Source organism: Gavia stellata, chromosome 9 (genome assembly GCF_030936135.1).
Source record: "Gavia stellata isolate bGavSte3 chromosome 9, bGavSte3.hap2, whole genome shotgun sequence".
NCBI classification, from domain to species: domain Eukaryota; kingdom Metazoa; phylum Chordata; class Aves; order Gaviiformes; family Gaviidae; genus Gavia; species Gavia stellata.
Window position 1 is genome coordinate 8,041,365 of NC_082602.1, and position 16,355 is coordinate 8,057,719.

At 41.0% G+C, this 16,355-nt stretch overlaps 1 protein-coding gene across 1 annotated transcript in view; it reads left to right on the forward strand.

Moving 5' to 3' along the window:
• Positions 1–16,355, forward strand: part of ANK3 (ankyrin 3) — a 210,247-nt gene that overhangs the window by 74,875 nt on the left and 119,017 nt on the right. The window contains exon 8 of the mRNA XM_059821466.1: positions 10,357–10,455. Within this exon, the coding sequence (XP_059677449.1) occupies positions 10,357–10,455 (99 nt within the window). The remainder of the gene's footprint in view (positions 1–10,356; positions 10,456–16,355) is intronic.

A 16,355-nucleotide genomic window follows, 5' to 3' on the forward strand; every position in this document is an offset into this window, starting at 1 on the left:
AGGGGAATTATGTGGCATGGATAATTCAGCAGCTCTTTTTCAGAGATTTCGATCATGTGTTGTGTTTATTACTTTTACAAGAGGAAAAGTACTATATTACTGCTTAGAGCATTTGCCACATAGCAAAAAGCAAATTGAAGTATTTTCTTTTACTTCAGATAGTTTGTATATCTAAAAACCTGCATGCTTCTATAGTTAAGGAACATATTTACCTCCAGCAAAGTGCTATGATAAGCATTGCAAACCCATGAAAACAATATCCTGTTTATTTAGCATAGAAACTACTATTTTACTTCTAGGACTTCTCACATTTAACGCCCCCCTAAAAAACCTGAACAGTTCTTCTTTAGAGATTGTCTGTGATTAATAAGGGGAGTTGGCGGAGGGTTTGATAGAGCGGGAATAGATATTTTGAACAAAGACAGACCCAGAATGTTTTGTAAGTAGGAGTGCAGGTGAAAAGTGATGGTGCTGGCCACTATTCATTCAGCATAGCATCATTCAGTGATTTGTTAATGAAGATAAATCCCCAAAGCTAAAATACACTGTTATAAGGTGTGATCCAGTACCTACTAATGCTGGTGAGAAGAGCACTAGCAGATATTGGGTCAAGTTGATAGTTGCGTATCAAAGGTAAGGATCAATTCTCATATACCTCCCAAAAATGATGCTTTCCAAATCACGTTCATCACTAAATGTATTTCGTGTTATTGGCGAGAGAGGCATCCCAGGTTAGATCCACATGAAGTTCACAAGCTAAAAGTAGATTTGGGAGTTAAGGGTTTCTGGGAAGCTTCTAACTATGCATGCTTTGCTTTCACTGATAACGCTGACCTCTTATTCCCAAGTCCTTAAACTGACCGAATTAGAGCATTGAGGCATTTCAAACAGTCATAAACTTTGGTATTCAGTATTTGATAGGCTCTAATCACAGGAGCAAGGAAGACAAATGGGGTCTTGGGTCAACTCATTCCCACTCAGAAACAAGATTAGGGATTAGCAATGCTACTACATTAGCAATTAGCAGCATTTAGTACCAGTACCACTCAATATCATCTGCCTATGCCTGTTTTAATAAATGCCTGTTCTGGATTAGGGGCACTGATGGAGAGCACATCTGAAGTAATAAAGCCATCCTCTCCTCCTCTTCAAGATCCAGAAATTCCAGGTTCCCCCTCTATTAGTTGTCATCGTCAGAGAGAGGCAGACTGCTTAGAGAGTCGGGGAAGTACAAATGCAATGACATCAGACTGAAAGAGCAGTGGGCTGACGCTGTGACTCAGAGCACTGAACGGCTTGTTTGTGCTTGTGATAGCTGGGTGGGGGCATCCACAGAACAGATCTCTACTGTATGGTGGTTGCAAATCTAGATAAAGTAGCTGTGACAGAAGGAATTGTAGCATAAATAACAGTAATATGGAGTTGAATTTATTCTTTAGTGCTTATCAGACTGCGGGTAATGAAAGCGCTTCACAGAGACTGAGTTAGATTCCAGCAGGGCAGTGAATTTGTAGGCAAACAGAGCACCAGTATAAGTTGAGTGTAAAGTACAATTATCAGCACCAAGTAACAGAGCCCTTGCTTGATCCTTGATTACCCGAATAGCAAAACAGGGTAGAGGTACTACTAGAACAGGTACTAAAAATTACCCACAGGTACAGCCTGCCCACTGCCACCTTGTTGCCTCTTGTTTTAATTTCTGTCAACTATATCCACAATGTGCTGTCTCCTCTCTGGAGGAAGGGCCCTTATTTGAGTTATTGATAATCTAAGATGAGCAACAGAGCAAAGATATGGAAGGGCTGTAACCCCATTAAATCATGCTGTGTGCATGTACTGTAGCTTTCAGAAGTACAAAGAGCGAACTGTAGGATGGGGGTGTCAAATGCACTTTGCGCTTTTGCAAACTACCAACCATTTTTTCTTTGTTCTTGTTAAATAAAAATGAATCAACACTGCTTGTCTATCTCTCAATTTATGTTTAAACTATTTAGGCAAGTATCAATTCTGGGGAGAGATTTGAACAAGGCAGCGGACTATGGTAACAGAAAATGCTTGTGCGGGGAGAGGGCAACATGAAGACAAATGTGTGAGGGCACGATAAATAGCCAGCTCCCACCATCGGTGTAGTGAAGGTGGGGAAGCGTGGAGAAAATGTGAATGGACATGTAGGATGAAGGCAGAGCTCTGAGCCTTAAGGACAAGGGCAAGTGTGGTGAAAAGAGGAGCTGGTGAAAGGATGTAAGAAAAAGGAGGGCAGACGTGTGGCAAAGATCTCGTCAGCTGCTGTGTTTTCAGTGCGTTTCTGAGAGGCCCAAGGGAAGAAAGAGGTTCCAGCAATGAAGGCAGGGAAAGACATGAGCTTGATGATGGCTCTCGGTGTGCAGGCAGGAGGTGAGCAGTGGTGCTGTGCTGTAAGTAAATGATGTCCCCAGTGATATGCAGTAGCAGCTGCTCCCCTCACCCCCGCCAGTATACACCTGCCCGCCTCTCAGCTGTCATATACTCCCTTGTTCTCTTCTTTCACTGAATCTAAGAAAAATAGGCATAGCTCCAGGAGCTCTTACAGGTGTTACAGTGCCTGCCAGGCTGTGTACCTGCTGATCGTAGAGGCTGTGAGGGTTGGAAATGAACCTGCTTTTGGTTTGCGCTCTTCCAGCCCAGTGACTGATTTCATGTCAGCTCTTCATTGAACTGCATTAGCACTTCTGTGTCTATGCTTTCTTCTCTAGCCTTGCTGCAAGTGCAGGGAAGATGGCACAACATGGAAAGTTCCCTGTGGGATGGATGGATAGAGATAATTTCAGTAAATCAGCTTGTGATGCCCCTGATTCTACCTAGTTACAGGGAGGCAGCTTCAAGAACCCTCATAACTTCAGTCCAAGTGAAACAGGATCTGCTTATTGGCCTGGATGTTTGCCATTTTGTAATGAAGGAAAAATATTTATTCCAAATTGTTTGACTTCTTAGGCTCAAACTCAGCAATAAACCTGTCACGATTACTGGCAGGTTATGCACTGTAGAAGTAACAGGCATTTTATGTCTATTCATCATCTTTTTTTTTGTAGTACATTTTCAAGCGTGTGGCTATACTTCTCTGAAATCCTTCAAAGCTAAAGAAATACCTTCATTGCATCACCATATTTCCCTCTTGCTTAACTGGGAGGAAATCATATATGGGCAAAAGAAGTGGAGGAAGAGAATAAAGGGTAACTGAGGGTGAAGTCAGTCTCCTTTCTTAAGCCAGATTAATATGTAAGTGCAGTCGCTACCTGGGCTTTGAAGGATTACAACAATTCCAGGCACCATTCTCTTAGCTGGTGGTGGCACCTGACATTGGAGAGGTGCAGATAAATCCTAGTTACAAACTGAAAGAAGGTCCAAGACTCTTAAGTCAATCCATTTTATCAACTTTTTCAACAGGAAAAAGTAATTGCTGTTATTTTAAGAAAAATATTGTTCATCAGCCACTTGTGCCTTTGAATCAAACTGTATCTGGTATGTTACCTAGAGTTTTAATAACTTTGGTATCAACTTCCCATCTTCTGGAACTACCATCCTAGTGATTCATGTGGAGAAGTGAAATCCACCAAGTGGGCTCTCCTGTTCCAGGCTTTCAATTCAGGAGATCTGTTGTTGGCATACAGTGACCATATGTGTAGTGAAAACTGCTGCGCTCCCATCCTAGCTGCTGCTTCTGGAGCTGGACGCTGTTGCAGGGGCTTCATGCCATGGGCTTGACTTTCTTTACCAGAATCAGGTCATCTTCAGCCTGAGGGTGAATGGGTGGGGTACTGGAGAAAAAGGACAGGTCACAGAGGGATTTCTTCTTCTTTATCTCTACTGCTCCGTTCAAATTTGCTTTAGACTGCCTTGCATTTTGATATCTAGGACTTGGAAAGGTGTATCCAGATACATACTAAAGCAAGTAACAGCCATTGGAAGGAATGAGAAACCAGTTTCCTTAGCAGTCTCATATCTACGGTATCCTGTGCAAGAAAGCTCTTTTGCTATAAATCAGATCCCTGAAGAATGCCCACTCTTTTCCCTTCAGGCCTTGCTCAGGCATCCCCAGGAGCAGTGCGCAGGGAAGGCAGGCAGTTTTATCTGCTGCAGTTCCCAGCCAGCTGCAATGGAGATGTGTGTCCAGACTGCCCCGTGCTAATTCAGCAAAAAGAAAGTGCAAATCAGTGTTTCTCCAAGGCTGCTATGCAGACCAGGGAGGTGAGGAAGGTGCTTTGAATAAACTGTATTTTCTGGGAATTATAGTTAGGAAAAAGTTATCTTTTGGGGGTTCACAGAGTCTTCAGATATCATTCTTCTGTCTGGGATTATCTTCCAGTGGAAAGATCTGTCTAGTCCAGGTGAGGAAATGCCTCTGAAGCTCCACTTGTCTCTGAGGAGCACAGTGGTTAGAATTGAAGAAAGAAATTGTTTCTCTGCAGCTTCCAGAGCAACAGATGAAAGAAACCTCTGTGATCCCCACATCCACTCCGTATTTAAGCAAGTCAGAAGATTCAGGTCGCAAGGGAATCCTCTGCATGAAGATGATCTCTGCCCATATCTTTCTTGCCAAAGCAAACAAGAGCTAGTCACTGTGCCATAAAACTGCATCCAACCCTGTGAACAGCCCTACTGATACACAGCACTCCTTATTCTAGAGATCTCAGTTCCCCTGGGAGTGGGCTTTGCCTGCAGGAAGTCTGCTTACTGGAAGGTTGAGAAAGGATTTGGTAATTTTGAGAGGGTGGTGTGAGGACAACATGCATTAATGATGACTCTGAGGAGCAGAACACCATTAGCCCATCAAAAAGAGCAGGCAATATATAAGTGACAGTAACATAAGAAAAGAATCTTTTTATTTCCCTAGTGGTAGTTTGCCATAACAGCTCCTTGCTATACTCTTCCTTCTCTTCTTCCGGGATTCATTTTGTACATCTCAAGCCTGAAGAAAGATAAGTATATAAGCATTCAAGAACTAAATTACCACAATATGAGACTTCTATTAAGTAGAGAAGAAAAAAGCTGAAAAATTATGTAAGGTTTTCTGGAAAGCATCTGATTGCGTGTTTGTACGTATAATTTCTTTAATTTCTGAAAGTCCTTTACAAGTCTCAGTGAACCCCGTAACTGCTACTAAAATATAAGACTTTTCTCTGCAGGGGTTCTGCTGTGTGGAGAGAACATTGAGTGTTTTCATAGACAACATATTGATGTAGCTGCATAGTTGTATATTACAATCTTCACATGCACAGCACAAACTTCCCATACCTTCAGGAACGAGTAATAGTGGTAATATCCATGCAGTGTTGTTGATGACAATTCCAATATATGAGAACCACCAACCAACATTATGCTCGTTCCTCAAAAACCCCTAAAAATGGAGGGATTTTCCAGACTGTACAGGAAATTTCTGCTTTAGCAGTCTGGCTATTTTCAGCTTCTGTTTTATTCACACATTCTTTGTCAATATTAAGCTCTTCCCTGAGTCTGGTCTCACTTGAGAACTGAGAATGACAATCGTACTAAATTCCAAATTAACCTGAACATTTTGGTAAGAAACTGTGGGGTTTGGTTTTTTTTTAAATCAAAGATAAAGAAGTGAATTTTCTGTGATTAAAACTACACTCCACTGAGGGGCTGGGAGGAGAGCTCAGAGGTGGAGGTAAGCTCTCTCGTTGGTAGCAAGGAGAAATACCAAGTCCCCATGATGCGGGCAACGGGTCTTCACAGTCCCTACATGATCTGCCAGTCAATCAGCATTTAAAACAATGCAGCACATTACTAGGAAAAGTTTACCCTTTTTTTGTGTGCTTTTTTTTAAAGCTACGCTTCACAGCCCAATATGATACTGTAAGGGCAAACATTTATTTTTCTTGTTTATTATTAGTATCCTTATGCTTGTAAACTCAGACTGTCTGATGGAAGAAAGAGGCAGTCCCATAGGACAGCAAGCACATCATACCAGAAACTGGGAGGAATTCTTCATTTTCTAAATGCATTAAAATAAAACTACAAGATATACCATGTTTGCACACTGACAATTTTAAGTTTTTCTCTGTTTTTTTTTTCTGACTTCCTAACCATTTGTGTTGCTAATTTCTAATAGTATGGAGTAATTCTGACTACTGTGGTGAGCTGTGAGGGATAATGCCATGTGTCAGAGGGCAGCTGATCTCATTTCAGATGGGAAATGTAGGTGGCTTATTGCTCAGCACAGCATAACTCAAAGTTTTTTGAATTTTCTTGTGAAGCTGTAGATAGGGAGATGCAGCTGAAAGGGCTTAGTGCTTCCTCTGATCAGGCACAAGCAAAAGCCACTGAATGGAAAAGCAGGTCACTTGTCACCCATAGTATTTCTGGATGGTGTGAGACTCCGAAGGAAGGCACAGGCGCTGTGTGAGAGGGTGGTGGTTGCAGCAGGCAATGGATAGAGATAAGGAGAAAACAGCCATCCGCAATTTCATGAGGTATAGAAAAAAATTGCAGGCATCTAATCTGCCACACTTTGAGCTGTATACAGTTTCAGAGTACTTCAAGTCATATACCCCAGGAAATCTGCCAAGGAGAGGAAAGGCTATCTGCTAGTTCATAATCTTATGAGCATTTATTCCATAGTTTTAGGTTGCTATTCTCACAAGTTATGTTTCATATTCGCTGTAGAATTTGTTAACTCTCAAGTTGAATGGCAAGTGGGAACTCAGTGTTGAGGGGTCTACCTGAGATGTTATCCAGCATTTGCTATTTCAACAGCGAGGGCAAGAAGCACTCCAACAGACATGCTAGATCTGAATCACATCTTTTAATAGCAACTTTCTGAAGGCATTTCAGCTTTATTACTGCAGGAAAACATCTTCAAAAGTTTCCTGATTTACTATTCTATCTTAAGAACAAAGGGAGAAATTTATAGAAGATGAAACAGATAAAAATAGACTGAAAAGACAGCAGATGCTGTTGATTTACTGAAGAATTCAGAACCTTACATTAGGTGGCTATATTGTTTGCTGATACCACAGTTTTAGTGTTAATAACTTACACCCAAGCTGCACATATGATGAAGCTTTTTTTATCTCTAGTTTCTTGTGACAAGTACAAACAACTCGATTTTGAGTTGCTTTACGTTTTGTCATCAGAAACATTAATGATGATGTCTGAGGCTTATTCACTTCTCAGTTCACTTTCTTAATTGTCAGATGAGAGATGGGAAGAGGCCATATGCATGGTGCATCTAGGTGTAATTCTTTAAGCCTTGGCACAACACTATTGACCAAAGACAAGCTGCTTGCCCTAAACTTCAGTGTGCAACTATTCAAGCATTCACATAATGCATCTCTTCATCTGTTCAGGAGTCAGAACTCTCAGCCAGCAGAATTATTACTTCATATTGTTCTCTACGAGTAAAAGCTCAAATAGCTAAATGGCAAAATTAAATTCTGAATAGAGACTTGCCCCCTCTCTTTTTTCCCCTTCATTTCCCCCCAGCATTTCCCTGAGCTGTTAGGGCTGAATAAGGCTAAACATGTTTTTTCTTCTTTGCCTCATAATTATTTTATGAACTGTCTGAGTAGGTTAGTAGAGGACAGCGAAAACTGCGTTCTCCTTCCCAGAGAGTGAGTGGTGCAGTGCTCTTTTCCCAGGAAAGAGGAGCTGAGTTTGATCATCCATAAGGACAGATATTTCACTGGGCGTATAGGGTTTCATTGGCTTGATTTCTCCTGCTCAATTCTTTATTTCAGGGTAGCTGTGTGTAGTTGGTTTTCCTAATAAACTGTGTCTGAAGTGATCACATTCTTTATCAAACCATCTCTTCCTAATGTGAACTTGCTGCCTATTTTCAACCAAATAGCTCAAGGTTTTGAGATCCTAGAGACATTAAATCCATATGTTTTTCATAAAGACAGGTGACCAAATGGAGGAAAGATGGACTGCTAGCTCTCCAGCTTGCAGAAGTGAGCTCAGTCCTTATTCGGTGCTGGAGAATTTTGCCATGTTCCCAGCCACTGTGCTCGCCCCTGTCAGAAACTGAGAGACAACTGCACAGGGAACAGGTCCTGATAGTTTCAGTACTAACCAGAAATATGAAGGTCATTTGAACAGGACTCCTTTTTGACCATGAAAACAGATTTATTTTTTTATTTTTTTTTCCACCTGTTGCAAGCAAACAATGTGACCTAAGTCTTAACTACTAAGTGGAAGTCATATCTTTTGGAGTTGACGTGTGTATCTGCCAGTGCTCATTCATCCACTCTAGAATCAACTCTCCTTCATTTAAGGCAACAGGGGCTTTGAACGATTGGACTGGCAAAGAATTAAATCCAAAGTGCACATTCTTATGTGATTGTACCCTCTCCTGTGCTGCACTAGATTGATTTAGATTGGTGTCAAGATGAATGAGAACCAGACTTCTAATAGGTATTTGTCCTGCCTTTTGTAATGCTGTCCTTTCCTCCCCCATTTCTTCGTTGATACTTAGAAAAGGCATTTCTTCTAGTCTGTGTATGATACAGTAAATTATTAGTAGTAATGTATTAACAGAGCACTAAGGTCTATTAAACTGAGTTAACTTCTTTGCCTGTCAACCCCAGCAAGTAGAAAAAGGTGGTTCTTCAGTCTAAATTACCTGCAGTACCCTTTATGTGAAGATGTGAAAGTTATGTTCTTTACTGTTTTTTCTCAGGAAAGTAGAATTTATCTCTCTCTCTCCCTCAGACCTTGGTAACATCTTTCCTCCTGGGAAGAGAGGAAAAGCAGAAAGTATCTCCTCATAGTTGTGTTTTCCTCTTTTTTTCTGTCCTCTTTGTGGCTGATACAGTAATATACTGACCCGATATTTTATCCAGTGTCAACTCCCAGTTAAATAGAATAATTCTTTTTTCAAAACCAACTCACAAATTACAAGTTAAGGAATCACACAGCTTTGCATCTCTGGGAGGACTAGGTATAGCGTACTTTTTGTTTAATGTGTTAAGCATCATTTTTGTTTTACTTCATTTTTTTAAAGAAATGAGAAGCCACCCTGGAATAGTAGTCGCTTTGATTCTCTAACGATCATTAATATTGGAGAAAGAAGCTCTGTAATTTCATCTTGCTAAAATGTATTTTACGTCTGTGATAATACTAATTAGTAGCTGTGCGTTAGCTTCATAGTGAAATTGTGTGTAAATGAAAATGTAGCATACTGGATTAGGTACTCAGCATTATTATTAAGCTGTGAGTCAGCTTGTCACATCTGAGAGGGGATCTATTTTCAGTGCTGGTTTTCTATCACTCCACTCACCTGCAGTTTTGAGGAAGCATTATTTAACGGTCTGTTGGCCAGGCAAGGTGCTTGTACCGCTCTCCAGCTATTCAAGGCAATGGGTGCCTTTCTGATTCAGTCAGCCATAGGACACATGCTCACTAAAATTTACCACTTTCTGCTCAGTCATAGGGAAGTTGGTTTTATGCAGCCAGCTGTTTGCGCTGCCCCTGAATACACAGAAGAATGTTCTTTAAAATTCTATTTGTCTTCATACAGAAGCTGCATGCTCTATTTAAATCCTTTTATTTTTACTTGGCTCCATATGATCAAATATATACAGGATGTGGCCTTCATACACCACAAGATAAAGGATTCATCAGAGCATGAAGAAACATCCTAGCTACATCTTGTTAAAAAAGTGTGTTTGTGTGCGCACGCGTTGGTTATGTAACTGTCCTCCATGTGCAGCATCGCTGCATGCTGCTGGCCTGCCAGGCACCACTTAAGGAGGCATATACGCATATTTACGGTCTCACCTGAAGTACAGTATTATGCCAATTAGAGGAACAAATTTGGTAGACAAAATTAGTGATGTAATTGAAACGAAGGTGCTTACAAGGCTTTCAGAGATGCTTATAATATTCAGAAATAAATAGCATTGGAATCTTGTTGCTTTTGAATTAGACCTACAGATGTAATGGTTTTATTTATTTTCCGTGACTTGTACAAGGCCAATGAAGTTGTGAGGTATGAATCCTTATCATTACATGCTCAGAAACAACCATAGCTGAATTAAATTGCTAGGGTTTAGTCAGTGAAATTGCATAAATTTAACTCTTATACGAAAGCTGAGAACTGAGGCACAATCATATCTTCTTATAACTCCAACTGCAACTTGAATGTTTGTCTTCATAATATATATGTTGAGGTATCAGGCCAGTAATTCACGTATGTGGATAAGCACAGCTTCCCTTTGCTTTCATGCTCCCAGGGAAACAAAACTGTGTTATGCTTTAGCAAATTCTGCATAATTTATTCTGTGAGCAAACTGATCATGGAATTCATGAAAGAAAAGATATGTGGGTGTTTACTTTCATGTTTGTTTTTTTCCACAGAATGATATCACACCGTTACATGTTGCATCGAAGAGGGGAAATGCAAATATGGTCAAACTGCTACTTGATCGAGGAGCTAAAATTGATGCCAAAACAAGGGTAAGCTTAAATGTGAATGCTGTGAGTGACTGTGTGGAATTCTTGCCTCTGACCTGTTAGCTGCTGTACAGCTTAAATCATTCATCTTCCTGGCAGGGTACCATAGCTGCGCTGCATTTATTTTTTATCAAATGGTTGCAGTAGGATGCTAACAATTTACATCTCTTAAAGCAGTGTGTGAAACACCATGTATGGCAAAGCTCAGAACCAACTATTAGCCATGTTCTCTATAGATCATTTAATTAGGAGCAGCTTCTAGCTACTTGGGGGTAGAGTTGAATGTACAGGGAAATACTAAAAGACAAAAATTCAATTCAGATATTTCAGAATCTGAATGCTCAAAGAGTAACTTTGAATTGCAGTGTGTGTTTGCCTTTCATTATCCACAGGGCAGTGTGGCAGAGCACAATGTTGCTGATGAGTCTCATGCAGCTCGGCCTCTGTCTGACTGGGTGCTTAGCTGCTGGCTTGGATTTGTCAGCAAATGTGCCAAGCGTACTGATGGTTTCCATCAGGTTGAGACCTGACTCATTGCTGAGTGACATAAAAAAATCAATGCGTATGGTTATATCTAAGTGCTGTAGTTAAAACCCAATCAAACCAGTTTAGGGATATTTTATTTACTTTCTCAGTGGCAAAAAGAGAAGGAAAAAGTTCAAATGTTTGGAAGTAAACCTAGAACTAGTGCTGCTGTGGGCTGTCATGGCAGTCTTTGCAACATGTTCCTGTGCATGTGAGGTAACCTTCAGGAGCTGTGCTTGTAACTTTTTGACAATTGTAATTTTCTTGAAATATTAGCTTATCACCTATCCATCTTCCGGTTTGAATTATTCTGTAAAATTTCCACCAGAATAATTCTAAACAAAACAAAGGTGTAACCTAAGAATCTTTTTTTCTGCAGTCATTACTGTATCGAGAGGTTTCTGTTTGGTTTTCCAATGTTTCATCAGTCTCAGAGATTTCCTGCAGTGCTTGTTGAGGCACATTTGTATTTTTTATTTCTGTAGCAAATTCAGAAGCTGGGTCAATTTATTTTCTTATCTCTTCACTCTCTCCACATGTTTTTCTTTAGTTCTTCTTCCATTTTACCTTTAGAAGTCACTCATGATTTCTTTGTAAAATGTTTCCGTTTTTTCTAATTGGGGAATATGGAAGAGATTACTTTTCATGGATAACACGAACAGTGGGTATAATTTCTGGACTAAAATAGCAGCCTCCTACATGTTACATGGGGGCTGCCAGACTGAGGGGTGTGGGCCTACTATGTGGTGTGGAGGGCCACATTTTGGTGATGTCACAGATGTGCATTTGGTCAGAGCAGGGAGAAAGGGACGTGGCAAGGGACTATTTGCGCCTTCTCTGCAAGCATTTCTATGGCCCACTGCAGCCAAAACATTGGGGCCACTACTTTAAGTAGTTGGAGTCCAGCTTGTTCTTTTAGTTATGAAAATTCATGATCTGCTTCATTTTCTGTATCACTGGCTCCAGGGTCAGACATTAGGATAATTTATGTAACTAAAAATAAAGACTGGGACAGAAACAGGATCTAGGAAGAGGGCAGAAGCATTAACAGCTCCTCAGTCTGGCAGAGCTTCCCAATGAGGCAAAAGGCAATGGATGAGTGTGGTTCATGAAGTGGTGGTTTGTTTTTTTCTGGCTTCCCCCAGAGACTGCCTGTTTCCCCAAACACCCATCCTCTCCATAAATCAGAAGGGATTTGCATAACTTCTCCTGCTTGTGCTGTACGTGTGTCACTCATTATTGCACTTCTCTGGCATTACCAGCGGCATCGTTTTCTGGCAGTTAGTGACTAAGTGGAAGTTTTGCTCCCGGCAGCACTGACTCATCCCGGCAAGGGTTTACCAGCCTGTGGTCTGGGTGGCGTGTGCCTCTGTCGAGGAGATTCACTGGACCGAGCAGACAGCTGCATGATGGAGAAAAGGGAAGAGCATCTCGAAAAGGGAAGAGCATCGCAGGAGTAGATCAGGAAGGATTTACGAATCAATAGGAGAAGCAATAGAAGGCTGAGAGTAATGTGGTGCTAGAAAAAAGGACATTGTTTCAGGAGTGTCTGCCTAGTTCTCATATTCAATAGCAAAGATTAATTGCTGTGAGCTGTTACAACACACATTCCTGCTAAATCTCTCGTTATTCCTACCTGACCCAATGTTGTTTTCCAAGGCAGAACAATTGAGGTATGTCAACTTTGCAGTCATTTAATTTTTTTAAGCACCATTCTTTTTTTAATGCCCCAGACATAGAATGGCCTTATGAAAATACAGGATGACAAAAGCTTCAGTCATGCTTTTGCAACAGCATCACCACTGCTGAACATATTGAAAGACGAAGAGCAGCCAAGGCTGTCTTTTCTGATACATGTATCAAGTCACGCCTATCAGCTGGCTGCCCAGGCAGAGCCCAACCTTGTGGTGTTCTGAGAGGGGCAAGTGTGGGTGCTGAGTGCACACACAACTTGATAAACAGATGGGATTTGCAAGTGAAAGTAAGTGAGGCTCCTATTACTAGATTTATAAATGTAAGACCTCTTTTTTTTTTTTTAAGAGGTTTTAAAGAGATGAGCAGAATTTTTTGTTTGATAAAAATAAGTTTTCTCTTGGACACCAGGATATTACTTAATGCAAATGTTGGTTATGGAACACAAAATCCCACCTTAAAGGTGAATGGCAAAGGTTCTGTACCCATATGAAAGAACAAAAATGCTTGAAAATTGCTTCTTTTGCTTAGAGGCAGAAATTCCTTGTTTCTCCTTTATCAGATCTCTAATTCACCTTTAAATGAGTATGCAGAAGATACTGGTTTGTATTGTTGACCAAACACTAACAGGGCCAGGATTCACTACTCTGACTCTTAGATGGGACAGATTTAGCTATTCAGCTGTTTTGTGATCTGTTCCCGCAATCCATTCTCTGTATGGGGTACTGGAAATATGCTTCACGTAATGTCTATTTTTATTTTCCACAAACGTACCCATCTTATAGATAAATTCCCATAAAGACTTTCCTGAGGTTAAGTAAGTTGGGGCAATGATTTCTTTTCCTTAGTCATTTCCATGAGCATTTGCGTTTGCTGCTGACAGATGGTGCTGGAAACTGCAGCGCTGAAATACTGCACAAAAGGTTAATGTGAAGGGCTAAATCCTTATCCTGTTTCAATTATTGTAAAAGTCATCCATGGGCTCCCAATTTTTTCTGTATTCATTAAGACTAGGACTTGATGAGCACCCTAAGTGTTGTTGCACACCTGCAAACTGTAGTTAGGAGTTCAGATAAAGTGTGAGCCTGTAAGGTGATTTCCAAAAATGATCTTACAACTATTTTGAGGCTCAGCCATCTTTTTTTTTCCTTTTAGTTCATGCTTATGTTGCATTGTTTATTTTAACCAGCTGTTTATCTTCTCTCTGTCCTTTTTCTATGTAAGATGCCTAGTAGCTGGTACCTGGGGCTTTGTACTGAATTCTTAAGGGTACCCCTCAAGAACTATGTGCTGCTTTTGTCCATCCAGGGCAGCTTTTATTGTTCAGGTTTTTAACATTCTAAGCAAAGACCTATAATGCCCCATATAACATGTTTACTGAATGTTGCCCTAATTATTTTTTCACTGTCTTCCAGAAAATACTTTAAAAAATAAAGTTTAATTAGAGAGGTTCATTAAATTAGCTTGATTTGCTTTGGCTAATACTGTATATGCCAAAGTGAATTTGTGGCTGAAGCAGGCAGCAAGCATGTTTTAGTCTGGATTAGCAGTAAGTGTTTATAATCTTCATTCTACTGATTTTGCAGCTACATAACAGGCCAGCACTCTTATCTGCATGAAAACATGTGGGATATGCTCTTTTAAGATACATCAGATCATACATAAGCTGCTCCAGAAAAGCCACATGTATTAAGATCTAAAATAACAACAAGAATAATGCTGACTTGGCACTAGAAGTGCATTTTGCATGTGTAGGAAGAGCAAACCTCATTTGCTGTCCTATTGTACAGAAGGGGCAGTTTGCAACAGTGCCAATAAAGTGAGGAATTTAGGAGACTTAGAGCATGGAGGGACCATGCGATCCAGAGCCCTGCTAGGCTGAAGCACGTGCACAGAGACTGACTACGCAGCGATGGGGATGATAAACTGATAAACCCTGGAGGCAGCAGTAATTGCTCCCCTGGGGAACCATGCCTTCTACCTTTGGCTCAGGGGAGTGGAGTGCCTGGCACACTCCTGCCAAGGCCATGGATAGGCTCCAGGATTTGGCTCAAAGTCTGACAAGCTATTGCTGAATATTTGCATCACAGTACAGTTTTTACTGGGTGTTGTGCTTAATTTCATCACTTATAGACTGGGTTAGAAGCTGATGCTTGCTGATGTGAGAGTTGTGGTACTGAGGATGCCATGGATTTGGGGTACAGCCCAGAGGATCCCATTGTGCGAGGGAAATCCTAGGTGGGCATTGACAGGGAAGGGGTCGCTGGGGAGCACAGGGAGGCTGGTTCATGCTTACCCGTGCTGCTCAGGGGTCTCTTAGAACAACATGTGGTGGCAGGGAAACGCACTGCAGCAGGGAGGCTCAACTGCTTGCACTGTCATCTGCTAACCTCAGGCCAGTTGTGACTGCAGTGTAACAAGATCACGGAGTTACACAGATATCCGAATCTCAACAGGGACCAGAAACAGTGCTTAGATCTCATTTGTTTGGGGGAGGGGGGTGTTTGAAATAAAAGCTAAAGAATGAGTAGCAGCCCCAGAGATTGGTGTGCAACACTTATGGGAAGCTTGTGCCTAAGCAGAACTCTGTCTATTGTCCTCCTGGCTTTGCTGGAGCTGCTCTCAGGCTCTCTGGAGGGATAGATAATACAGATGATATGATTTATCATGTCAGCACATACTTAGAGAGTCCTTAATCTGCAGATTATTGTCATAATCGTTTGTAATGGTTTTTCTGAGCCATTACAGACGATCATGTTAAGGCAAGTTTGCTTCCTAATACATGTAATATATTTTCCGCTTCGCATAGTATAGTCTATATGAACAGTAAATAAGCAACTAGAAAATCTCCTGACAAAATCGGTGAAGTCTTCCTGAGTTCAGAGCAGTCTCTTTTAGTCTCAGATCTGTTTTTTTAAACAAAATCTTTCTGTGATCTCTGTTTCAGATTGCCTCTGCACATTTCTTTACAACTGTTAGTACCATATAGCAATTAACTAAGCCAGGTGAATAGACAGTATACAGAATACAAAAAAAAAAAAAAATCTCTGCACCTAAATGAGCTGTCGTTAAGTGTATTTGCTCTTTATAGTGGGAGTCCTGACATCATCTTAACAATAGCTACAAGACTGGCTGTCCCAACAAGAACCTACATTACATTGTAATGTTGTGTCATGCCGTGTGATGCATCTGGTGGTGACTGCTGTGTGGACTAGAATGAGCTCTAGCTGGCCAAGCATGACTGCCTGCCGCCTCTTGTGCCACAGGAACCTTGTCAGCCGTAGGCAAAAGCTGGGCAGGCCTGGGCAACATGAGAAAGTTGGGGCACTGTGCTCTGGGGAGCAGTGAAGTAGCTTTTAAGGGTCTAGTCTAACACATGAAGATGATCAAATGTGTCTCATTCTCTGTGAGGTTGGGATGTACTACCCATGCTATGTTTGTGAAATGAGTTGAGGGGCATAAAATGTGGAAAATGTTCCCTAACTTACAGTTTTGTGCCTAATCTCCTTGAGTATCTTTCTTTGATGTGCCTGGAGAATATGATAAGTATAGGAAGTAAAAAGTATGAACACTCTAATGTATATGATCTTCAGCTCCTGCCTACAGGTCTCTAGTTACCAACCTTGCTGACTTTTATTTTCTTTCCCATACATATTTTTTAGTGTGGGTGATATTTTTACGTTAGT